The sequence below is a fragment of the Mesoplodon densirostris genome, chromosome 6, assembly GCF_025265405.1.
Source record: "Mesoplodon densirostris isolate mMesDen1 chromosome 6, mMesDen1 primary haplotype, whole genome shotgun sequence".
Classification (NCBI taxonomy): Eukaryota; Metazoa; Chordata; class Mammalia; order Artiodactyla; family Ziphiidae; genus Mesoplodon; species Mesoplodon densirostris.
In genome coordinates, this window is record NC_082666.1 from 19,698,845 (window position 1) to 19,714,609 (window position 15,765).

The following is a 15,765-nucleotide window of genomic DNA, read 5'->3' on the forward strand; positions in this document are numbered from 1 at the left end:
CTTGTTTTTTTAATGAAAAATTATATGTGGACTGTGTTAACAGCATCGGTTGGGGGATCAGGCTCCCTGAGCTCTAAGCCAGGTGCCTCCGATTTTTTAGGTCATCTTCGCTATAGTGTTTAACCTCTCTGTGCCTTAGTTTTCTGTAAACAACAGATGATACTGTTTCATGGGATTGTGTAAAGCTCTAATCAGATAATCGGTGTGAAGTGTACACAACTGCAGGACACGTGATGGCCGCTCACTAGACGTTGACTGCCACCCCAGCACCATCACTCAAGACTTCAGGGGTGTCTACAGTGACAACTAATCCCTTCCCTGAGAAAAGCACTAACCTTGCGTACGTTTTCATAGAAAGGTACGGACAGATGTGTACACTGTGCATTTACACAAAAGGGAACCTGTTCTATCTATTCTGTTGGACACCCTGCTTTTTCATTCAGCAAAGTTCCTTGGCATTCACCTCATGCCAGAACACTCCCCTCTGTCTGGTTTTTTTTAAGGGGTGCGTACACCTCCATGTATTGTAATAGGAAGGCTCTTTTTTTCCTTTGCCTCTCTCCACTCGTGGGCATGTAAGGGGAATTCCCACTCTTGCTCACAGGCCTTGCTGGGATGGTCATAGCCACAGTGCCGGGTATATGCCACAGCCTGCCTATCTACAAGTGGACTTGCCGAGTCAGAATATGGGTGCAATTTTAATTTCAGCAGATATAGTTGTCTTCATGCTCTGCCAGAGGCAGAGGTGGAGTGCTTGGGGGCACGAGCAGAGCAGTGATTGAGGAATAAGCAGCTGATGCTGCCCAGGCAGCATCCTCATTCATCAGACAAGTGAGCATCCAGGAAGCAGGCTACTAAAATTATTCATTTATTCATCAAAAGATCGACATCGAGTGCCTGCTGAGTGCCAGGCATTGTTCTGGGTACCACTGAGCAAGACACACAAGATCTCTATTTAGTTTGCCTAATTTCCCAAAACACAATCTGGGGGCATGGGAGCAAGATTCATGGGCTGTTGGGAGTTTTCCTACCTGCTGACTAGATGTTGAAAGGGATCCTGGGACAGGTGTGTGAACTGGTCACCATCTAAATCCTGCTCCCGGGCTTCCCTGGTGGCGCAGTGGTTGAGAGTCTGCCTGCTATTGCAGGGGACACGGGTTCGAGCCCTGGTCTGGGAGGATCCCACGTGCCGCAGAGCAACTAGGCCCGTGAGCCACAGCTGCTGAGCCTGCGCATCTGGAGCCTGTGCTCTGCAACGAGAGAGGCCGCGATAGTGGGAGGCCCGCACACTGCGATGAAGAGTGGCCCCCGCTTGCCACAACTGGAGAGGGCCCTCGCACAGAAATAAAGACCCAACACAGCAAAAATAAATAAATTAAAATAGGTTTAATTTAAAATAAATAAATCCTGCCTCCCCAGCAAGGCCTACGTCCAACATGAAGCCGGATGTCATACTCCTGCCCTTTCTGCCGAGCTACCTTCACTCTGCATTCTCACTGCCTGTCACTCTAGCTTGAACGTTGACACATCAGCCTCCTTTGCTAAGGAGGCACAGAAGATGTGGACCTTTGGAACTGGCTGACCAGGCTCCACCACTCACTGGCATGTGAACTTGCACAAGCCGGTTCCCCTCTCTGAGTTTCAATTCCCTCATTTATAAAAGGATAAGAATATCTGCTAAACTGAGAGATTTTAAGAATTAAATGAGATGATGAAGTGCTTGGCAGAAAGTGCTGAGTAAAAGTGAACTGCAGGCTTCTCATTGTGGTGGGTTCTCGTTGTGGAGCATCGGCTCTAGGCGCACGGGCTTCAGTAGTTGTGGCACGAGGGCTCAGCAGTTGTGGCTCGCAAGAAGCCCGTGCACCGCAGCGAAGGGTAGCCCCCGATCGCCGCAACTAGAGAAAGCCCTTACGCAGCAACGAAGACCCAACGCAGCCATAAATAAATTTAAAAAAAGAAAAAAGTGAACTGCATTTCTGGGCAATTCTTTTGCATCTCCGAAAATACAGCAAATGGCAAGGCCTAGCACTATGGTGTGAGGGAATGGGGGCTCCATGGAGAATGAAGAAAGATGAATGAAATCTGATAAAAGGTGAGTAATGCCTAGTAAAGTCCACTGGAAAGCAGTCTTCAGTGGCGCTATCTTGATGGATTCACAAGGCTCTCTGTTGTAGGCCCAAGCCCCTCCCCACCCCGCAGCCTATCCTGTACTCATCTTTACCCACTGTCCCCCAACCTCTGAAAACCCTAAGCTCCAAGAGCACAAACCATCTCTCAGTTCCTCCTACACCGGTGCTCTCACTTCCAGTTCTCAGTGGTTGCCATCCTCCTCCATCTGGAAGGTAACCCTCAAACCTCATCCTCACTCATTGCCCAGATAACTGACACGTTCTCAGATCTCAGCTGAAAGGGCCCTTCTTCTAGGAGCCCTCTCCTGTCCTGAGCCCAGGCCAGTCCCCCATTCTCAGTTACCCTTCCTTAACCTATGGCCACACCTAGCACTCGCTATGGTCATTGTTCAGTGTCCCCTTTCCCAAAAGGAGAATAAACCTTTGGGGCACAGAGCTGTTCCTGCCCATGCTCAGAGCTGGCCCCCAGCTATTGTTACACACATCTGAATTAGCGAATGAATAGCTATGAATGAAATGATCAGGGCCTCAACTACAGATAAATCCAAATAACCACAAACCCCAGCCAAAGCCACCCTTACTCAGCATTTGCCCCTTCGTCCTGTCATGTTTGCAAGGGTTACAGGCCCATGTCTGAGGGCTAGCTGCCAACTAGCTGGCAACCTTGGTGAAGCAAGAGGGAAAGAACTTCTTCCTGGCCTGGAAGAATCTTCAAGTGTGGCAGCAGACAGGACAGGAGAGAGCCTCAGAACCATGGGATGAGTAAGTGAAAAGGCAAAGATCAAAAATTAGATCTTGGGCCTCCCTGGTGGCGCAGTGGTTTGAGAGTTCGCCTGCCGATGCAGGGGATACGGGTTCGTGCCCCGGTCTGGGAGGATCCCATATGCCGCGGAGCGGCTGGGCCCGTGAGCCATGGCCGCTGGGCCTGCGCATCCGGAGCCTGTGCCCCGCAACGGGAGAGGCCACAACAGTGAGAGGCCCGCATACCGCAAAAAGAAAAAAAAAAAAAAAATTAGATCTTGTTTTTTGGAACTCGTCTGCCAGTTGTAGAGTCACTGACTTTCTCTTTTAGAAACACACTGCTTGAAACATTGCCATAGAATAAATTGAACTAAATCATACAGCAACCCAGGCTGGAAAGTCAGGCAGACCTGGGTTCAAATCTAGGCTTGGCCACTAATTAGAGCCATCTTAAAAAGTATTTCCAAAAGCACATCCCACAGTACGTTCCATTGCTCCTGGCTCCATTACATTGATTCGAAATCCTGGGAGTCACATCACACAGTGAGTACTCCCCTATAAGATATGCACATGAGAGCTTGGGCCTAGACACACCACTGTCCTTGGTAGGAATGTGCAAGGAGTTAGACAAGTCACATGCTATTTGTCAGGAAACTGGGTCAAAACCAGAAGAAATACTTTGGTTTTTTAAAATTTTTATTTATTTTTGGCTGTGCTGCGCAGCTTGCGGAATCTTAGATCCCCAACCTGGGATCGATCCCCGGGCCCCTACAGTGGAAGCTCAGAGTCCTAACCACTAGACCACCAGGGAAATCCCTGGTGAAAGTTTTTAGTGGTCTGGATAGAAGATCAAACCAGCCACAATATTCCCTAAAACCAAAGCCTAATCCAGGGCAAGGCCTTAACTCTGTATAATTCTGTGAAGGCTGAGAGAGGTGAGGAAGCTGCAGAGAAAAGTTTGAAGCTAGCGGAGATTGGTTCATGAGGTTTAAGGAAGGAAGCCATCTCCATGATTCAGTAATTGTTGATGTAGAAGCTGCAGCAAGTTACTCAGAAGATCCAGCTAAGATAATGAATGAAGGTGGCTACACTAAGCAACAGGTTTTCAATGTAGACAAAACAGTCTTATGTTGGAAGATGATGCCATCTAGGACTTTCATAGCTAGAAAGAAGTCAGTGCCTGGCTTCAAAGGACAGTCTCTTTTATTAGGGGCTAATGCAGCTGGTGACTTGAAGTTGAAGCCAATGTTCACTGACCACTCTGAAAATCCTAGGGCCCTTAAGAACTGTGCTACATCTACTCTGCCTGTGCTCTATAAATAGAACAAAGCCTAGATGACAGCACATTTGTTTACAACATGGTTTACTGAACATTTGAAACCCACTGTTGAGACCCACTACTCGGGAAAAAAGATGCCTTTCAAAATATTATTGCTCGGGGCTTCCCTGGTGGCGCAGTGGTTGGGAGTCCACCTGCCGATGCAGGGGACACGGGTTCGTGCCCCAGTCCGGGAAGATCCCACATGCTGCGGAGCAGCTGGGCCCATGAGCCATGGCTGCTGAGCCTGCGCATCCGGAGCCTGTGCTCCCCAACGGGAGAGGCCACAGCAGTGAGAAGCCCACGTACCACAAAAAATATATATATATATTATTGCTCGTGAACAATGCACGTGGTCACTAGCTGGCATGGAGAAAGCTACTGTTGGCAATTATAGCAGAGATATTTTTTACTCACCAAATAACCACAGGATCTGCCTTATTTCTTAGCCTCCCTTGCAGTCAGGTTGGCTCATGTGACACACGAAGGTCAATGAGCTGAGGACAAGTGTCATTTATTTCAGGACGTAAGCACAGACTAGCTGGTGCACGTTTGCCAACTTTTTCTTCCCTTGCCTCTGGAATCATGGGAACCATGTGCTAAAATGGTAGAGCCACAAAGTGGAAGTGATCTGAATCACTGCATCACCACATGGAGAACAGCTGCCTTGGTCACCCAACATGTATCAAACATTGTAAGAAATCTTTGTTGTATTAAGCCACTGAGACTTCAGAGTATATCCTATACCAACAAATAAGAGCTATTATTAGACATATAATCAAGGATGATTAGGATGAGCAAAGGAGAACCAAATTTTGGAAAATTAGGAAACATTTTTTGAGTACCTAGAATGTTCCAGGGATCGTGTGGTACTTTCAATAATTTTGTTGTTGCTTTAACAGTGGTTGTCAACTGGGTGGTTTTGGTCCCCAGGGGACATCTGACCACGTCTGGGGACATTTTTGGTTGTCACAACTGACAGGTTACTACTGGCATCCAGTGGGTAGAGGTCCAGGACACTGCTGACCGTGGTCTGGATACACTTAGCAATACCAGGAGTAAAGTCCTAACAAAACCAGGTATAGTTTGGGACATATTAGGATCAAGATGCTTATTAGATAACTAGATGAAAACATCAAATAAGCAATCTGAGAATTCTAGAGTTCAGGAGAGTTGGAGATACAAATTTGGGTCTTCAATATAGATGGTATCAAAGCCATGAAATGTAGACGGTCTCAAAGGGGATGTAGATGGTCTCAAAAGGGGATGTAGAGACATACAAGAACAAAACCACAGGAAAAGACAGGGAACCAGCAATAGAGCGGAGAGGCAAGGCAGCACACGGCTGCAGAAGGGAGGCTAAGAAAGTAGCTCAAGAAGGAATAGCCAACCCTGTCTAATGATACTGAAGGTCAAGCAGGCAAAGGATTGGACCCCAACTAGGTCATCATTGCTGACCCTGACGAGCAGTTTCAATGGCATGGCAAGCCTTACTGGAGTGCTTAAACAGTAAAAAATGGAAAAGCTCGTATAGAAAATTCTTATGAGGAATTCTGTAAGAGGGAACAGCAACTAGAGACGCCAAGTGGACTGAGATCCACCCATCCTCAGTCACATAAGATACAATTTTTTAAAAGGCCATCTAATTCCCCCATAGTTTCAGCATGTTCTTTCAATTGTTTTCTACATACCAGAAGTTATCTTGCAGCCGAAGACTTTCAGCTTCTAGTGGGTCAGAGGGCATTTTTTTCATATAAATTTATTTATTTTTGGCTGCGTTGGATCCTCGTTGCTGCGCGGGCTTTCTCTAGTTACGGCGAGCAGGGACTACTCTTTGTTGCAGTGCGTGGGCTTCTCGTTGTGGTGGCTTCGCTTGCTTCAGAGCATGGGCTCCAAGCGCGTGGGCTTCAGTAGTTGTAGCAGGGAGGCTCTAGAGCGCAGGCTCAGTAGCTCCGCGGCACGTGGGATCTTCCCAGATCAGGGCTCGAACCCGTGTACCCTGCATTGGCAAGCGGATTCTTAACCACTGTGCCACCAGGGAAGTCCAGAGGGCATTTAATTCTTAAGTGCTAGAGTGAAATTACTATAGGTACTACACTGAGCATTTAGCCCACCAGGAAGGAAATATGCTTGATAACCTGTCCAAGGCTGCCCCAGGACAGGGTGCTCTAGAGAAAAGGCAAACTTCAGGTCTACTAGTTGCTTGCTGTTTTGTGTGTGTGTGTGTGGTTTTTTAAAAATTTTTTGGCTGCGATGAGTCTTTGTTGTGGCGAGCAGGCTCCAGAGCGCACAGGCTCGGTAGCTGCGGAGCGAGGGCCGAGTTGCTCCGCGGCACATGGGATCTTAGTTCCCTGACCAGGGATCGAACCCTTGTCCCCTGCATTGGAAGGTGGATTCTTAACCACTGGACCACCAGAGGAGTCCCCTGCTTGCTGTTTTTCAAAACAGTTGTTGGGTGAAATCACAAGTGATTTCCTTCCTGCTAAGATACGTACCATGAATATTTTCTAAGTATGTATGTGAATGTGTGTGATACATGTGCTAATTTAATTTCCTTAGTGAAATTCTGCAGAACATCTGGGTCAAAGTGCATTTTGCATTATCAAAGAGGATGAAGCAGAGGGGAAAAATATGCATGACAGAGTCTTGACTTTTAAATGATTATTAGTACAGTATCAGTACACCAAGTAGTGACATGCAACAAGTTCCTGAATTCTATCATCTAGTAATTTTAAATAAGAGAAACCAAAAGCAGCCCAATACTAGTACCCACTGTTCTCTTAGCCGGAAAGGACTATTTTAAGGCTGGCTGTTTACATAGGTTACAAGTAACTATTTACTACTTTTTCATAGATAAAGCCCCTGACCTTCAAGAAAGATTTAGGGAAAAAAAAAAATTTAATCCCTTTCTTTCTTAAGAAAATTTTTTTAAAACTATATCTAAGGTCATAGGAAGGAACCTTCATGATATAACTTTTGAACAAGTAGAGTTGCAACATAAAGCTATGACTTAAAATTTAAAAAAAAAACTATATCTAAGAAAGAAAAAGTCAGTGTTCGTAATATGCCACTTGAGCGAAAAGGCATAGGAAAGCAGACAACATATACCCATTAAGTTTCTAAGAAATATGAGGTAAAAAGATAAAATCTTTGGATAGGCTATAAGTTTGTACAAAGAAGCTACGACTGCTATTCTGCAAAAAGTGAAGGGACCTATTATATAATATACAGAAATAATTTAATGCCTTTTCACAAGAATATAACCCAAGCCTTGTTAAAGCCTCATATTCTATGAAGGCATCTAAAATGCCAATCCACGGCACAGCGCTTTTGCTCTTCCCCTATCCGTTTATGCGGTAATTCTCATGGATTTCTGGCCGGATGTCACAGACAAAGGCCAAGAGGTTATCCAGGACTTCATCCCTGTTCTGCCGGAAGTAGGTCTGAAGGATGGTCATCTTCTCCCGGGTGTCCTTCTCCACTTCAGTGCTGCAACTGCCGTGGGATCCCAGAGCCTGGAGTCGGGGAGCAATGACAGAGGGAACGTCAGGACGATGCTCCAGCTGAGCAGGAACAACATTTAATAAGCAATGTTCTGACTTTTGAAGAAACCCAGTCTCATAATGAATATAAATAATCAGCAGCATGACTGAAGAGCGTGAGAGAAGTCAGGGTTCCCGTGGTTATTGAGAGAAGTTGATACAATCACTTGGGTGGCCGACCTTTCAACATCTATCAAAAGGTAAACAAACTGCAGAGCATTTCCACTGCCAGGAAATTATCCTGGAGAATGACACAGTCACATCCCTCTACAGTTTCATGTGCAGCCTTAACCAGAGACTGGAATGAACCTAAAGACCTAACAACTGAGGCCTGGTGGTCAGTAATATGTCTCCTTGTGCGGTTTTAAAGGGGGTAGATACATGGTGTTTTTTTTGTTGTTGTTGTTGTTGTTTTGCGGTACACGGGCCTCTCACTGTTGTGGCCTCTCCCGTTGAGGAGCACAGGCTCCGGACGCGCAGGCTCAGCAGCCATGGCTCACGGGCCCAGCCGCTCCGCGGCATGTGGGATCTTCCTGGACCGGGGCACAAACCTGTATCCCCTGCACTGGCAGGCGGACTCTCAACCACTGCGCCACCAGGGAAGCCCCATGGTGTTTTGTTTTGTTTTGTTTTAAAAAAAAAAAGCTCTTAAAAAATAACAAACACAAGGGCAATACAATTTAGGAGGAATATACAGTTTCACCATTACTGGTTAATGTTTTAGCTCTTAAGTTCAACAGTGGTTTCACCAGTATTAAGAATACGTGACATCTGTTCTTTCAAATAGAAATATTCTACAAGAATACACAAGAAACTGTTAACAGTGGTTATCTCTAAAGAGGCCTGTGGGTCTGGGTGAGAGGGAAAGTATCCCTTCATTGTTGCCCTGTTTTATTGCTTGAAATTTTTAGTGCATGGATGTCTCACCTCTTCAGTTTCCATTTACAACTTCACACACACTGATGGACGAGTTTTCTTTTACTGTCCACTGTCTTCTCCTTGTTAACGGTTCTGCCTACTTTATTGAATGTGACCCATCGGGTTCTTAGGGTATCACTTGTTTGCGCCTGACTCTCTGCATCACCTAAACTGCTGTCGCCTCATTACGAAGGTTTACAACTATATCCCCTCACATTTGTGTAACACATTAGTGTACAGAGCATCCTCTCATGTGACCTGTTACCTATTCCTCCATAACCTATGAGGAGGCTATCACTCTCCTTTCTACAGTTGAGGAAACCAGGGCTCAAAGAGGTCCAAGTGGGGCTTCCCTGGTGGCGCAGTGGTTGAGAGTCCGCCTGCCGATGCAGGGGACACGGGTTCGTGCCCTGGTCCGGGAGGATCCCACATGCCGCGGAGCGGCTGGGCCCGTGAGCCATGGCCGCTGAGCTTGCGCGTCTCCGCAATGGGAGAGGCCACAACAGTGAGAGGCCCGCGTACCGCAAAAAAAAAAAGTGAAGAGGTTACAATGAAACACCGCTAGAAAAATTCAGAGCTCATCCTTATAGTGCAACACGGATACTGTCTCTATAAGCAACTGCAGCATGACACAAAAATAAGATGACAAGATGGCTGCCCTGTCCAGAGTATTTCTACTCTGTCTTGTGGGCAGTCGGACAACTTACAGCACCAATCTGCCCTGGTTCACGAATCAGAGACCCATTTTAAGTCTGAATAGTACTGTCATCGCCCACTGCAAAGATGAACGAAACTTTTCCTACTTAATGCTAACAGGGAGGCATGAGCCTTTAATCACTGGACTTGCACCTGGGAGGGTGTGTACCTGGAACTAGTGGAGGCCACAATGTATCAGTAGAACTAGAGAATGAAAACCACAAAGCCAAAGGCAGAGATGAGAGATGGAAATAGTCTTGAGAGCATTATTTAAGCTCCTAGATCAAAATAACCTTAGCCTTTACCTGGGCTTCCAATCATATAGGTCAATAAATTCCATTTTGCTTAAACCAGTTTGAACTGTTTTCTGCTGCCTGTATCCAGGAGTCCTGACAAAGGTTCTTTTCTCTACGAAGCCTCCTCCATCCTTTCCCTTTTCCAGAATTTTCCCTACTTTCTCTGTACTTTCTGTATCTGTTTTTGTATTATTATATGCATCTTACACATTGTGGTCTAGCCTATATTACTGATAAGTGACTATACTAAAGTGGGGCTCCATGTGATTTATGTTTATGACCATTACAGCCCTCTTCAGTCGTCGGTTTGCATGACTTACATTTTATTACTAAGTGTCCTTGACCACCAGACATTTTATTACTAAGTGTCCCTGACCACCAGACTGTACGCTTAACTCCATGAGGGCCATGTCTATTCCTGTTCACAGCTGATCCTCTAGCATCTGGCATACATTAACTGTTCAAAAGATATTGAATAATATCTATATTCAATATAGATATTAAATAACTTATCTCTATAAATTATCTATATTTAATATCTAATTATATCTATTAATAATTCAATAATTTAACTGAATAAATGAAGACTAGGATTCAAATGTTAGTTAAAAATTAATCACCTTAAGAGATTCAGCCTAAGCATCCAATAACCAAATTTTCAAATTTCTACCAGAATCAGAATCGCTGACCTACGCTGGATATTTTGAGAGCCTAAGGGGAAGAGGAGGAGAAGGAAGCTTCAGGAAACTAAGGCAGTGATGAAAATAAACTGAGCCCACCGCAGCTTCCTTGGCCTTGAACTCCTTCTCCCTCTGCAGGCGGTACTGTTCAATTTCAGCCTGGGCTTCTTCTTTGGCCTGCTTCAGCCTCCGGTTCTTTCCTGTTTTCAAAGGAAGTGGTTAAGAGACAAGCAGAAGAGGAAGCAGAGACTGAGATGGTAAATTCTAATAAACAAGCACAAAAGTTTAAAGATAGTCTCAAGAGACATGCATGGGGAAGAGGGAGGGAATTCAGAGCTAACTAATAGTACAAGCTCCTGCCTCCTGTACTTAACTAGACTGTACTTAAGAAGGAAGTGACTAGATAAAAGGGACCGCCTTCTATACCTACAGTAGACGGTAAAAATGATGCAAAAAATTTTGGAATGCGTCAGAATATTCTCTCAATCTCAACTACTAAGAACCAACATAAAATGGGCGACATTAGCCATCCAAGGAATTCTTTCTCTTCCTGAGAAGTAAACACCTAAGTATGCTGATTACAATTGGAGCTCGGCTTAGAAGCTTAGCAGGGAGGCTAATACACTCCCAAGGGACACCAACCTAAACTGTAACTAATGAAACAGATGATGTAATATTGGAAACTAAAACCCATGCCTGTGCACAAGGAAATAAGTAAAAGTGGTTCTGGGAAGGAATTCTGAACGGGGAGCACTGGTCATAAGACTGCACAAGCATCTAAGAAGTGAGGAGACACAGGGGCTCTGGTTTTTAGAAGAGCATAGTTTAACATAAAGCTGGAAAAATTCTCTAGGTTCTATCAGAGGCTTTATGAAAACAGGCCACAAGATCAACCAAGTTTCCCTGTTCACCAAACTTCTAAGACACCCAAATGGGATGGTGGGGGAGGGGGGCAGGTCCTAGAAAATCAATTGAGGATTTATTTAATTCAGAGTAAAAGACATCCTGCATCTAAAAGCAAGCTGTTATAATTCATTGTATAGCAACTGCCGAAATCCCAGTCAGCCCATGTAGATGAATGAAACTGAATTTAACCTTCCACCTCCTGATTAACAACAGGATTTTGAACTGGTGATGACCCCATGACATCAATCCTCCATGAGGCTAGTCTAAAACAATCAATAGGTGTCTAAGCCCCACAAGGACTATTTCTCCAAGTATATATTTACTCCAGTCCTATTTAGTGCCTACTATTTAAGGTCTGCTGGAGCCAACTTCTATCCCAATGCCCCACATGCTGTCCTCCTCATCTGCTATAAATTCAAAGCCATATTCCAAAGGCAAGGTTCTTTTCCAAACCAACAAATTTTAACATAACCTGAACATTATGCAGTAGCTCCACATAATTTCACAATACCACTGTCCTGATCACTCCCAACAACTATGGCTCCCTGAATTAATTACTTAAGGTAAACCATTCTCCGCCTGTCAGCAAACATCTTCAAAGTCAAATTTGATTGGCTTCTCTGAAAACCTAAAAATATCTGAGGAGGAAATCATTTCTTTTAAATCTTGTTTTTTTTGTGGGCCTTACATGTGGAGGCCAGCATTTTGTTTCACTCCCAATGACAAATCACATACAAAATTTTTAAAAAGTTTATGATCCAAGCAATGATTTCATGAAAAACTGGGGTTGGACCATTTTACCACATCATGCACTGCCTCTTCCCAATTCCTAACTGGGTGTGTCAACCATAATTACAGATCAAGAAAGAGAGTAGGGCTTCCCTGGTGGCGCAGTGGTTGAGAGTCCGCCTGCCGATGCAGGGGACACGGGTTCGTGCTCCCGTCCGGGAAGATCCCACATGCCGCGGAGCGGCTGGGCCCGTGAGCTATGGCCGCTGAGCCTGTGCGTCTGGAGCCTGTGCTCCACAACGGGAGAGGCCACAACAGTGAGAGGCCCGCGTACCACCAAAAAAAAAAAAAAAAAAAAAAAAAAAGAAAGAGAGTAACTTCTTCAAATTATAGGTCTTCTCAATACTTCTGCTCCTAACCACTGAAAATTCTGAGAAGTATATTAGCCATAAACTCACTCCTTTAAAACAAGTTCTTTCAGTCACTATGTAATAGCTACCTGAGATATACAAGTCCCTGCACCAGGCCTGAGTGGATAAAGGAAGATGTCTAATATGGCCCCTACCTCCAAGGCACTCAGAATCATTCTTACTATATGCCAAGTACCTGTTCTTGCACTTCCCCCAAATATTCTCACATGCTTCCCAACAGATACAACTTCCGCTGCTGATGAGCCATCACAGGACAAACTCTGAGAAGTTATTCTGGAAATACTGCATCAAGGTCATGATCAGAAATACTCCGTGAGGAACACAGAACTTCCCAGTCACCAGAGCAAGAATAGAAGTCTTGTTCCCATCTCCAGCTCTCTCAAAGAAAGCTTTTCCAATGAAATACAGAGTACCACACAACCCCTAATTGAGAAAGTAAAAGAGCCATGCTTGAAATCTACTTGGGTATGGGATAAGAGTATAAATCCTATTCTGGGGGAAAAAACACCAAAAAATTACTAAGATTAATAGTTTTGGGTATTTTACCCCAGCTATGTTGTTTCCCAGGGTATGGTCATACCATTTTTCTCTGAGCCTCATTTTTCCCATCTGTCAAATAGGAATAGAAACATCTATCTCACCAGATGGGAAACTGAAGATATAAAAGTTAAATTAGACATAGTCCCTATTCTCCAGGAGCTTAGTCTAGTGACTGAGCCATATAAAGAAACAGCTTACTGCACAGTGATGACGGGAATAGGTACTTGGGGAGGACTCCTAGCCTAGTCTGAGGGGAAAAGATGAAGTCAGGGAAGGCTTCCTGCAAGAACTACTGCCTAAATTTTAATATCGGAAGAAGCCTAAGTGTTAGAGGGTGAAGAGTAACCTAGGAAAAGGCTCTTCCAATCAGGAACCAGCTGTGCAAAGGCTTGCAGGTGAAATCAACCAAGGTGCCTTTGAGGAATCACTATGTCTGGAGCGAGTACCTAAAAGGGAGATTAGAGAAGAAAGCCACAGCCTGATGCAAAAGCACCTCCGACACCCTCTTAAGGAATTTAGGCTTTACTCTGCAAGCACTAAACATTTGTTAACTATAGGGGCGGTGGGGAAGTCATATTTGCAATTGAGAGGTATGACTGACTGCAGTGAGGAGAACCAAATGGAAGAGAGGAGGAAGCCTCCCACTCACCAATCTAGATTCGATCCACCTGTTAAGTTCTTGAGCAACCTCACACTTCTCGACTCTAGCCCTCCTCTCACCTGCAATTAATCTACCCCAAATCTGCTTCCTTCACTGGGGCTTTGAATACCGCAATAAAGACCACAGATGTCCCAGGTACTGTGTTTGGCACGTATTAACAGCATTGAAAAAACAAATGAAAGGAATTAACGAATTAGGCTACTACGGGAGAAGTTAAGAACTTGATGCCCTGAACTAAGATGCTGGCTGCAGGGATGGAGAAAAAGTTAACAAATAAACCTTGGCAACTGACTAAACATGGCGAACGAGGGAGGGTCTGAGACGTGGCAAAAAGGACTGTTTCCAGACTGAGCAAAAGTGTAGATGGTGGCTCCCTACAGTGAGACGGAGGACCCCAAAGGAGTAAGTGCGAAGGGGGAGAACGCGTTCCGTATGGATAATCCACTTTACACACACCCCCAGACCCTAAGAAGGACGTCCACTTTGTCTCCACGCCCTATCTACTAGCCTACCCACCTACCACCACCTCCCGCGGCCTGCCCGCAACTCTTGGACTCGCGCCACGCCTGGCTGCCCCAACCCCAAACTCACGCTTGCGGGCCTCGGACACCTTCTCGGCGGCCCGCTTCTCGGCCTGGAGCAGCTGCTGGATGCCCTGCGACTGACTGGCCATAGCTGCAGCGGCGTCTCCGAGACGCCTCAGACAGGCCTAAATCGCCGCGTTCGCCCCCTCGGGTCAGCTGACCCAGCCGCCCAAGATCTGCGCCTGCGCCCGCCGCCCCGCCCACCATCACGTGACCCTCGCAACGCCGCGTCAGCTGACTTCACTTGGCGTCTTGTGACTCGGAGGGGAAGAGGCAAAGTGAGGCGGGGCGGGGCGGGACGGGGGCGAGGCGGGGCGGGGCGGGGCGGGACGGAGGCGGGAGACCAGAGCTCCTTGACTGCGCCTGCGCAGGATCTGCTGTTGCTGTCTTCCTTTCTCACACGCAGCTCAAGGCCCTTTCAAGGTCTGTCTTTTCTCTGGTTCCATCTTTGTGGCCGCTGTGCGACGTCGTTATTGCAGTAATCCCTCCCTTTACAGTAAGCTCACATCGAGATCCAGAGAGGAGGGGCCAAGTCAAATCACTTTCCCCTATTTTGCCCACTGCTGTACTCCCGCCCCTTTCTGGAGTTTTCTTTGGCACTCGGAATATATTTGGGGACAGGCTAAAATTCTTGCCAGGCTCTTGGGTTGGAATCTGAATTGGGAATAGGGAGACTTGGGGTGAAGTCTGCCGCTAATCTGTGTGATTTGAGGAAGGGTGTTTTCCCTTTCTTAACCGAAGTTCAGGAAAGGATTAGTGTTTTCTGTAAGTATTTGATGAATGCCTGCTGCGACCCTAGACCGCTGTTGGTACTGGGGATACAGCAGAGAGCAAGACCAACAAGGTCCCTGGTGGAGCACGCAGTTTATGGGCAAAACCAGATTAAACTAAAGGGAAAATTACAAACTGTGGTAAAGCAATGCAGGAAAAACGCAGGTTGCTCTAAGAAGGAATAAGGAAGAGGGGGTGTGGAGGTGGCTGTGAAGACTCTCCCAAAGAAGTGGTATTTAAAATGATATCAGAAGAATGAGAAGTTAGCCAGGAAAGGATAGTGGGAGACAGTGGGGGTGGAGCGTGATTAGGGGAAAACGACATGCATATGTGGATTTGGGGGGAGCAACATGGCACAGAGAAGTCTCCCACCACAAATAGGGAGGTAGGAAGCCAGTGGTTGAGTTTACAATATGACAAGCAGTGTCCTAAACGCTTGACAACTCCTTATGGTAACTTAGAAGTAGTGTTATTAACCCCATTTTGTAGCTGACCAAACTGCAGCTCACAGAGGTTAAGTAACGTGCCCGAAGTCAAATCCCTGTTAACTGTGAGATAAGGTGTATGAATCTAGCCAGGGCGGCAGGGTGGAATATCTGACACATTGTGCTCTTCTCTGAGAATCTTGTGGGCTGTGGAAAGGACCAGGTGATCTAGAATTCACCAAGCACGACGAGCATAGAATGATGCCCGAACTTTTAGATAGAAGTATCTCTGTACTTCAGAAGGAGCTGGATTCCTGCCTCAGGACATTTTCATTTGATGAGGTTAGGAGTGGGGTTGAAAAGGAGGCTAAAATCAGAAACTCCTTTCCCGATTCAAG

The 15,765-nt window shown here is 45.8% G+C and overlaps 1 protein-coding gene across 1 annotated transcript; it reads right to left on the reverse strand.

Annotated features, from left to right (window-relative positions):
- Positions 1-7,404: 7,404 nt before the first annotated feature.
- ATP6V1G1 (ATPase H+ transporting V1 subunit G1) lies at positions 7,405-14,348 on the reverse strand. The gene is made up of 3 exons (XM_060101010.1): positions 14,179-14,348; positions 10,420-10,520; positions 7,405-7,703 (listed from the first exon to the last, which is right to left on the reverse strand). Exons 1-3 carry the CDS (start codon positions 14,258-14,260, stop codon positions 7,530-7,532), a joined length of 357 nt encoding a protein of 118 aa, XP_059956993.1. The 5' UTR covers positions 14,261-14,348; the 3' UTR covers positions 7,405-7,529.
- Between the last annotated feature and the right edge of the window lie 1,417 nt (positions 14,349-15,765).